The sequence below is a fragment of the Dermacentor andersoni genome, chromosome 7, assembly GCF_023375885.2.
Source record: "Dermacentor andersoni chromosome 7, qqDerAnde1_hic_scaffold, whole genome shotgun sequence".
Taxonomy (NCBI): domain Eukaryota; kingdom Metazoa; phylum Arthropoda; class Arachnida; order Ixodida; family Ixodidae; genus Dermacentor; species Dermacentor andersoni.
The window spans coordinates 82645006-82655620 of NC_092820.1; the positions used below are offsets into that span (position 1 = coordinate 82645006).

The 10615-nt window shown below is 47.5% G+C and overlaps 1 protein-coding gene across 2 annotated transcripts in view; it reads right to left on the bottom strand.

Moving 5' to 3' along the window:
• The window catches only part of Ada2b (Transcriptional adapter 2B), a 42287-nt gene extending 32076 nt beyond the window's left edge, over positions 1-10211 (bottom strand). For both annotated transcript variants that reach the window (XM_050181463.3, XM_050181465.3), the window contains exons 1-4: positions 8820-10211; positions 8608-8705; positions 4280-4339; positions 3637-3737 (exon numbers count right to left, since the gene is read on the bottom strand). In XM_050181463.3, coding sequence (XP_050037420.1) covers positions 3637-3737; positions 4280-4339; positions 8608-8705; positions 8820-8826 — 266 coding nt within the window. In that variant the 5' untranslated portion in view covers positions 8827-10211. The remainder of the gene's footprint in view (positions 1-3636; positions 3738-4279; positions 4340-8607; positions 8706-8819) is intronic.
• Between the last annotated feature and the right edge of the window lie 404 nt (positions 10212-10615).

A 10615-nucleotide genomic window follows, 5' to 3' on the forward strand; every position in this document is an offset into this window, starting at 1 on the left:
GATTTAATTGCCCTCGAGCTTTGCACGGAAACTCACAGGAGAGAAGCGACCTGCAACAGAGGCATTCGCCATGCCTGGCCAGGCGTGAACGCGTCTCTCTCCAGTCAGGCCTAAACAAAGGGCCGCAGATGGAAAACGCAAAGCCGCACGGCCTGCGTGGCGACGCCAGCATCGCCAACGTGCTCCCGCGCACTAGCACTTGCCCCGTCCATGATGGCGCGAAGTCGAATTATTGGTGACGGTGTGGATTTCAGTGTGAATTAGCAGGATGTGTTACATATTGCTCTCAATACATTGGTGGACAGACCGCAGCAGCTACTTTAAATTATCCAAAATTTCTAATTAACAAGTTGTGAATTAACGAGCTTTTACTGTATCCTAAATTTGACGGTCGTTAGTGTTACACTGCCAACCTGTACCTTTACATCTCGATCCAATCCATAAACAAGTCGACCGAAGTCAAAACTTGTTTTGCTTGGAATCGACAAAATTTTTTCTGTACAGTACTTGTGTTATGGTTACAGTGCTACAGTTTCCTGCGGTTTCTCGCGCTTCAACTCCTCTTATTTGTGATGTTTTGCCGACATAGCACATTTGAGATGAGGCCCGCTTCGAAAGACTAGCAATTTGGTGGCTGAGAAGTAGGGAAACTCCGCCGTGGCTCAGCGGCTCGACGTCAATGATTCGCACATGGCAGGACCAGCGCAAGGTGCTCTTTAAATCCAAGGTCGGTCAGAAGGGCTCTGTGGACTTCGTAGTGGCCTGGTTCCGCCCCCAAACGAAATGGTTGTGTGGCCTCTTAAGAAGTACTCAATCTCAAACAAGCTCCAAGGTGACGTGAACTCGTGCGATCCCTTACGGAGAAAGTTTCGATTTTGCGAGGCTCTGCTCGTCTCAATACCGAACCTCTAGAAGTGTACGACCAACGGTGCTCTTAGCACTGCTAACGAGCTTCGCACAGCCCCAAAAACCCTTGTTGGGGACACTTTTGGTGCCGAGTCATGCAAAATTTGGCAAAAGGGAAAATATCTCTGAAAGGGATCTTCCAAGAATGCTGCCCAAGGAAAGCTGTCACCACCTCAGACGACAAATCAAGAGAACTTGTTTCTGAATTGTCCGTTCTTTTCGACTTGTGCGAGTGTGTTGCACAGCGTCGGCAACATTCAGCAGTTCGTTTGTGCACACAATGATGTCGGCGACTTGCTGCCACATGTTGCAGCTCTCCAGAGGAAGCTGATACATTGCAGCTAGGCAAACGTCCAGAAAAAGATCACAAATTTTTTTTTAAAGCTGAGAATACACATTCGCTCACGCTTACAATTAAATGATTCGTTTGCTTTTTTTTTTAATAATTTAATCTACCATCCTTGGAGCCGTGCGGGTTTGTGCAGCAGGCATAATTCAGGCGATCTGTACCCATTTTTCTGGGCAGGATTGAGCATCACTGCCTATATTCAACAAAAAGTTTTTCTATACGATGGTTTTGAGTGGTCCCCTCAAAGTCGTATAATCAAGGTTCCACTGTAAATGTATGTAACCTAAACAAACAAAATGTTTGCTTTAGAAAGTGGTAATGACACTTGTTAGTATTGAAATTGTATACTAAACTGTATATGAAATTGTAAAAGCGGTTGGTAAATTCACATGTCTGCACATGGCTTCCCAACAACTAGTACCAGAAACATGTGTTCACACCACTCTTGCCCCCCTTTTTGCTTCTTTTTTTTTTCATCCTACATGTGTGAGGATGCTCGACTATCACACGTCCCCTGATGTTCTTTTCCCTGCATGGCTCTTGGGTCTCCTGTAATCTGGCTTCTCCCCAAGCACTGGTGCCAGTCGATGTGGTTGCAGCATGTTACGGGAGATGACGCAAGCGTTGCACTACTATTGCCAACCAACTGCGGGAAACAACAGGGAGGGGCTCTCTCGCTCTTCAGCTTTGGATGAGTGAGCGGTGCGGATGTTGCGCGCATGCATCATCAGGCTCTGTGCGAGACTGTCTCACGAGGCTTGGGAGCGGGGCACAGGAATGGATGAACATGATTGTTCGAATGCACCACCGCTTGTGTGACCATACGCGCAAACACCTAGGCATTTGTGTCCAGCATGAAAAGGAACATATTCGCTTGCTATGCAACCGCAGTTTGTCACGTGCCCATGGGCACGTACTGTGGATAGTAATTCAGCTAGCGAGCATTTGTGTAGGAAAGGTGCAATAAATGCCCTTGTGACTGTTTGCACTACTGTCTTGTTGTGAGTCCACATCTGGCTGCCCAACGTGGACCTCTCGAGGCATCGGACGATGGTTTGGACAGTTTTGCTCGGTTTGAGACAACCTTTGTTTGAACCGAAGCGTAGGCCTAGAGTGGATTTTGCTCGCTAGCATCTGCGGCGTGCTTTCTTGAGCGAGGCGACGGTTGCTGTAGCGCGTTTGAACTTTTGAACGTGCTAACCAATTTCACAAGTGTTTCGAAAAACATTCATCAGTACGAGAGCCACGTGGTCTGCATCCTGGGAGAGAGGCTTAGTGCCCGCAGAGCATTGGCAAGCATGAAGCGAGCAAGCCTGAAGTGAGCGAGCACAGATGCCACGTGGGTGGTCCGAGTTTCTTATGTAAATAGCTTCTTCTATCTCTCCGATTCTGGAAGTCGCGGCTCTGGGAGCCAGGTGGCCACAGGCTGCGGGTGCCGCTGTGGGCTGTTTAGTATTGCAGTCTGGCACTGGTCGCTCCAACGTCTGGAACGGTGGGCGCCGTCAACTCAGATGCTGTGTGCACCAAGCGGGGTAGGATCCCCTCACGGTGATAACAGTGGGGTTAGTAGGGCACGACAGGGAGTAGGCTCCCTTTGGCATGGGGTCGGTGAACGGTGCAGACGCTCTGCGCGTTCGTCAACCTGCTTCGCAGGACCGTCCTGTGGAAAGCCTAGGAGCACGACATCGGAGGCATTGGTATCTAGCATGGTGCGAACTGATTTGCTTGCTATCTGGTCGCGGCAAGTCAGACTTCCTCGATTTGTCACACGCCCATCAGCATGTTCTGTGGATAGCAATTCAGCTAGCAGGCATTAGTGTATGAAACTACTAATGCACAACACAACTGCTTTTTCCTCGTCTTTTTTTTCCCGCACAGCATTAGACTGGAACACCCTTCCCCACCAAGTAGCTGCTATCACTTGCCCGACATCGTTTTTCGAAAACGTGTCCTTGTTGGCTAAACAATAACCTGCTTTTTCACGTGTTATTCTTTCTGTTTTTATGCACTTGCAAAAATCTAGCTTCCATGTACAATTTTTTCTGTATACCTGTGTTTATATTTGCATTATCAACTGTACCCACCCCTTATGTAATACCCCTAGCAAAGGGGTCTTTAAGGAAATAAAACTGAACTTAAAGGTGCAATAAATGCCTTTGTGACTGTGTAGCACTACTGTGTTGTTCCTTTATCCAAAGAGCGTGGGTGAGACCCCCACACGCCATGGGTTTACATTGCCAAGCAGCCAATGCACTGCTCGTTTTAATTCGGATACCACCCACCGAGCAGCACCAACAGACAGAGACTTCACGTTGCCAATTAATACGACCACAAGACCCAATAATTAGGTGCAAAGAAGAAACGAAGAAAGGCAGACGCACCAGTTGCCGAAGCCGTACTGCTCGATGGCCTCAAGAAGCACCAGCTCTTCCTTCGCCTTCCAGTTGCAGGGTGCTTGGAAGATGGGGAAGTTGCCACAGTCCTGAAACAGTGGTGATATCACTTAAAAAAGCTGCACTCGGCACAATGAGAAAGAGAAAGCAGCAGGCAGCACATTTCGTGCAAGATGGGCCAACCACTCGGAAACGCAGGCAAGCTCACCATAGGAGCACACCAGCTGTTTAGAAACTTGGAGGGAAAGTAAAAAGAAATGCTAGGTCACTAAGGCTGGAGCCAACATTCCATCAAGGGAGCAAGTCCTCTTGTCAAAACGTAGGACAGTGGATATTGTTGATTATGCGAGGTTGCACTGAATGGCTTGCACTGAATGAGAAAGTTACGTGCTTTACAACCTTAGTAACATCATCAATGAATAGCCACACTACGTCAATGAAGAGCTTGCAAGGATCTCTTGGAGAATTAGATTTATTGAGAAAGTGTGCACACATTGTTCAGAATCGAATACCACATTATAAGCTTTGTTTACGGGCAAAATAATTCACCATGCACAGGTACAAGTGTGTATATGTATAAAAGAAAAAAAAGAACAGAAATGTAACAAAATTTCAATCAGCAGTAACTCACAATCAACTGGTAGCCATGCCTGTTCTTGTGTGCCCCCATCTCTGCCCCGCAGGAAAAGCACTGTTACAGGTAAAAAAAAGAAAAAAGAAGAAAGGAAATGTAGACAAGCGAGAGCAGTGCCCTGGAGAAAGCAGCAGGGACTGATATGGTCATTGCGGACACCTCCACATCCCCATTTATGCAGCTCGTCCACAGATCATATTTCACGAAGCTTGTTGGAAACCGAGCCTATAGGAGAGCTTTAGCTTATCCGTAGACTTGCTATGACTTCCTACCGTTTACAGAATACTGGAACTGTAAAGCGCAATTAACAAAACCAGTAGCGACATTTCGTGATGCTTTGTCCAATCAGCACTGTTGCTGCTGTACAGCTCTCCCGTCACCCGGTATTCTGCACACGCAATGCATTTATGGTGGGCAAACAAACTCTAACCGGCACTGTTTCGTGATCCTAAGTTATACATGGATTATGCATGCTGTGGTGAATTAACTTTTAACCACTAAGTGCCCTCCGGAGCATACTGAATGAAGTCTCAGTATACTGGCCATATTGCAACCTGCTTTCATCAGACCTCCTTCACTAATTCCCACCCTTTCCGGCCTCATGACATCATGAGGCAATGTGGGATGGAGATGCTAAGACAAATCTTGCGTGCACATCCAAACGAGTGCAGGGAAGGGCATCAAGAAGTGGAAGAGGGCAACACCTCCCCCCTCCCCTGGTTGTTGAATGGGGGTGCTATATTCAATGGTACCATAGGAATGCAATGGCCAACACACCACTTGGCCTACTCAAACAGAATTTGTATAGATGCACAAAGCAAATTTGCTTGCTCATTTCTGTGCTGTCAAGGAGGCAGACTTCTTTCAATATTAACAACTCCTGGGAACTATGTATTGCAGCATGGAGGCAGGCACAGTGGGTCAATGCAGTGTGACGTTGTGAGCAGAGCGTCCGCTGAATTATTATGTTGCCATTAGGTATAGCTTGCCTCGTAGCATTTGGCATTAACGATGGCAACCTGGAAAAATGCCACATACTGCGGCGAGTTTAAGAGTGTCGAATAGTCAGTGCAGGCTTTGCTTTCCTTCATCATCATCATCAGTCTACTTTATGTCTACTGCAAGAAGAAGGCCTCTCCCTGCAATCTCCAATTACCCCTGTCCTGTGCCAACTGATTCCAAATAGCGCCCACAAATTTCCTAATTTCATCGCACTACTTAAGTCTTCTGCCGTCCTCGACTGTGCTACCCTTTTCTTGGCACTCATTCACTATCCCTAATGGTCCACCGGTTATATAACTAACACATTACCTTACCTACCAGCTCCATTTGTTTTCTCTTTACGTCAATTAGAATATTGGCTATCCCCATTTGCTATCTGATCCAAACCGCTCCGTTTCTGTCTGTTAACGTTATGCCTAACATTCTTCGTTCCATGACTCTTTGCGTGACCCTTAACTTGTTCTCAAGCCTCTTTGTCAGTCTCCAAGTTTCTGCCCCATATGTCAGCACCAGTAAGATGTACTTATTGTACACCTTTCTTTTCAATAATAATGGCAAGCTTCCAGCCAAGAGCTGTCAGTGTCTGCCGTATGCCGCTCCAACCCATTTTTATTCTTCTGTAAATTTCCTTCTCATGATCAGGGTTCCCCATCAGTAATTGACCTAGGTAAACCTACTCCTTCACAGACTCTAGAGACTGAATGGCAATCCTGAACTCTTGTTCCCTTGTCCGGCTATTCATCATTATCTTTGTCTTCTGCATATACAAGAAGTTCACCTCCCTCATGGTTAGTCAAGTATTTCAGAATGGCTGTTCGAGAAACTTGGCAGTTTTGCAGCTATGGCATGAGGTGAACATGAGGTGGTGCCAAAGGAGGGTCGAGGAGCTACGGAAAGGCCTGACACTGCCCAATGTGCACTCCTGCGCACACTTGATTTGCAAAGAGAAAGTACGATTCTTGCTACGGCTGTCTACAGCACACAAGGAGCGGACTTCAAAGACCCTTAGTGCCACCTGAAAGAGGAAGTCGGAATAGCGCTGTTGCTTCTGAGCATGCGCTGCCATGTGGGCACAGCTTTGCCACTCACTGTCATAACCATCCTTGTGCAGCTCTGCTTTCGCATGATTCTGGCCGATGACAGGGGGAGCCAGGATAAGCAACAGACAATTGTTATCAGCGCATTTCTGGGCACAACAGCGTAGCTGCTCAGCGACCAAAAGCTGCACCTCTGTGCATCCTATCATTGGGCAGAATCATTAGAAAGGGCGAGCTGCACAGGGGACATAGCTATGAACACAAATGGCGAAGCCCTGTCCACCTGGCAGCACATGTTCAAAAGCAGCTGTGTCGTTCCAGCTTTCTCCAACAGACAGCACCAAGGGGTCTCCAAGATCACTGCTCCCGCATTCTATACACGGCCATGACAGGAGCTCTACAGGTAGGGTCAAAGGTTTACAGGACCTGAGAAAAAGTAGAATATGTTGTACAGCCTGAGCATGCAGCCTGGACTTCAAATGCTCTAGGTGTATGCAACCAACATACTGTTTTGACAGTTTTACCAGCCGGAAGCTAATACCGGTCTGATACTATAGCAATGGCACAGGCAGGAAAGAACACTTTGACACTTTAGGGCTCTGCACAATTTCTAAATTATGTTTTTACATGCCAAAACCACAATCCAATTATGAGGCACGTCATAGTGGGGAACTTCAGAAATTTGGACTACCTGGGGTTCTTTATCGTGCACCTAAACCTAAGTACACAGGTTTTTTTCACATTTCGTGCCCATCGAAATGCAGCCGCCGGGATTTGACCCCGCAACCTCGTGCTCCGCAACCCAACCCACTAAGCAGCCACTAAGCAGCCATGGTGGGTCTGCACATTTTTTACAGACTAAGCTCCAACAAGAGGCCAATGACGCCCTACTATGGTTGATGAGAAAGTTCTGGTTTGTAAAGCTGCTAGAATGACTTGCTAGTCACTGTAAGCAACGGGTTGAACCTTTTACCAACAATGATGTTGGCCTCCTGTTAAAATGAGCCAGCATTCACCAGAACACACAAACATGGGCCTCCACTGGTTGATTTTGTTATAGAAGCACAGCAAACAAAGCAAGGTGGTACCAGGACCTTGACGTTAAACTTCCAATGGGAGAAGGCAATATCACATTTCACGATGCCCACCACATCAGCAGTTGCCAAGACGTAAGCCCGTCCTTGTCCTAGTCACTGCGGTCGTGCCATTCGAGACGGACACCTGGATTATTGCAGTGTGGTGGCACTGCACACTCACAAAAATGACGGGATTTCGAGTGAAAAAGAGTGCATCGCCACAGAGAAGCAGGCTAGGGAATTCTTGTATATATTCGAGGAAAACCGGTGCGCCTGAGTAACATCAATGCCACAAATATCGATAAAGCAGGGGCATGCACTCACAATGACGCACTAGAACATATACCCGTGGAAGCTCTTACGTTTTGTACTTGTTTCGAAACCCGCAACGAGTTTTCCATGTCATTTAAATTTCAATCGAAGAGATCCGTTCAGCAGATGGCGGATATATTTTAGTTTTCGTTTCTTTCAGAGCGAAGCATCGAACTGTATCCACGCACGCCAATCGAGTAGGTAACGAACTCGGCGGCTGGCGCGCGCGAACATCTGCAGAGTTCGGACGGTAGAACGTAGCGGTATAAGAACGGTTCGATTCAAACGCAACATAACTGGCGCCCGCACAAAAGCGGCGCCTGCTGCTGCACGGGCCGAAACCGAAGAGCGAGGGTGCATCGGAGCAAATAATAGAAAACGCGAAAAAAAGAGGGGGAACGCGTCCTACAGCTGCACACACGGCCGATGCGCGGGCGACAGGGGATCACGCAGAGCGGGTTGTGACGGCCTGCCCGCTTATCTTTATATTTCCCTCTCCTCGTGAACACAGACAGGGCAAGCGCGCTCGGCTTCAAACGACTGCACCGTCGCTAGTCACGGGCGCGGGAAACTAGAAGAAAAAAAAAGAAAAAAACCAGCACCGCGGAAGCAGACGGCTCGCCCGCGCACACAGGCAAACTCGCGGCGGGCGCGAATCCAGCCGGCGGCGTTTCGCTTCGCCCAAGTTTCGCATCCCAGCGGGCGCGGAAGCCATGCGCTTTTTGTTGCTGTTTTTTGCCGCCCGCCTAGGGAACGCGTGTGTTCCCGATCCCGCGTCGCGGAAAAAAAATGTCGAGTCCGGCGGGCCGAATCGCGGTCGCGGGCGCCGCAAAGCGCGGGGCCTGCTTCGCGATTACCCCGCCAGCCGGCCGAAAGCACCAAGGTAAACGCTACCAACCTGTAAACAAAGGTCAAAGTCTGGGCACTCGGCACATTTGACGCGCACTCCTGTGATGTCCTCCTGACAGTAGTTGCAGTGGTACTTGGCGATGACACCTGCGAGACAGCGGAACACTCGGGTGACGAGGCAGAACGCTATTCGAAGGCACCGTGAGACGAGAATCGGCCGTTATGGACACGCCGATCCCGCCAGCGAAGCGTCTCTCTTACCGGACATCTTTCTTTGTCCCCCTGCCTGCCAGGGCTAGCGTCGTGACGTCACCTGCGGCGTGCACTGCGCGTGCGCGCGGTTACGTCACGACCGGCACCCACCGCGCGCGAGCGATCGTAACGCCACGCCAGGCCACGCTCCGAGACAAATATCCGAGATTTCGCGCCCACGCTTCCGGGTCGTCTGCTCAATGCGCTAAGACGGATCGAAACCCTTTGCCTCGCTATTGTGGCTAGCTTAGCTTCGTGGCTTATCTGTCGCCACAAAGCGAGAGAATGCGCAATTAGTACGGCGATTTGGTCGAAGCGTCTTTTTCAAGGCGGTTTATGGTTACGGTAGGGGATCGCGCAACATATTGAACTTCCACCGTGGGCATCAGCTGGTTGCATGGTGAGGCAGAACAAAAAAGAAAAAAAATGAAGCGGGGTTAAACATAAGTCCAAACAATCAAACTGCCATTCGCATGTTCGTAAACGGCGCCGATACTGTCACCGTTTCCGCAGCGGTTGAGATCGCGGCTTGATCAGAAGTTTTATGCTCGCCCGCGACGGTAACGCATGCAGTCGCGTCACTCATGTGCGTCTGCTGAAGGTGCGACAGGTTGCGCCCTTCGACTGCTCAGTTTTAATTCATTACCCTGAAAAAATTACGAAGGTCAACATTTTGCATCTACAGAACCGTTTATGAACTCCTTGAATGACGGGCCCGGGTCTTGCTTATTTATATACCATGCAGACGCTTTCACTTAAAAAGTTTGTTTACTTTCCCCGTGTACTTGCCTATTATTCAATCATTTTAACATGCAGACCTCTTGCGTTGAAAGCATTTCCGAGGAAATTGCTTTAATTTATCCCTAGCAAAAATTCCACTATAGGTTTGTACTAGTCGACTTGTTTTTGTATATGATACGTATAATATATTTGTCTGGTGCCATTATTTATTGGTTTATTGTCAGTTCATTAGGAATTTGCTTTGGGTATATTAATTATTCGTAGTATTTGTGAAGATCGTATCCAATTAATGTAATCATATGAATGGTAGTGGTTGCTGATAAACTAATTGATAGAAGTACATAATAGGCCCACTGTCAATGCATTAAGACTATAACAGATAAAGCTTTCCAGCCTTGAAGTTTTAGTAGAAGACTAAGTTAGGTTATGCATGTTTATGTAGTATATTGTACTGTATTTTGTATTGTAAGTGTCAATTGGTTTTGATGAGACTCGATACATTATAACTACTCCTCATTGTAAGTCACTGTATGAGTTATTCTGTGAAACAACAAAATAGTTCATAACAATATGGCACAATTATAGTTTGGGTCCTCATATAGAGAGTGCATTGTAGTTTGTTATGATCAGTGAAGAGCAGCCATGGTTTTGTTTGAATAAAAATCAGTCCCAAAAGCTTTTGTACTTCCTCTTTAACCACTCGCACTGCTTATTTACCCATTTTTGCTTGCGTGTAAGTAGCATATGTAAGAGAGATTGCACTTAGTGAAAACGGTGGGGTAAATTATTGATTTGAACTCCTATTGTATGAGCATGCATCAAGTATAAGCTTCTCGAATTGAGTGTCGAACATTTGTTGAGCTGTTGGGCTACTTAAATGCCTTTCATGACTGTAAAAGTAGCCTTCCTGCAAGGCCATCTAATGCCCATCTAATGACAGTATGGCTGTTCTTGCAAACAGCTTGCACAAGCACAGTTTGCTTGTATTATGGCATGGAAAATGTAGACATGGCGATAAACCGATGTGCAAGAAACCAAGTCCTAGCGTGTGCACCTAGTGGTTT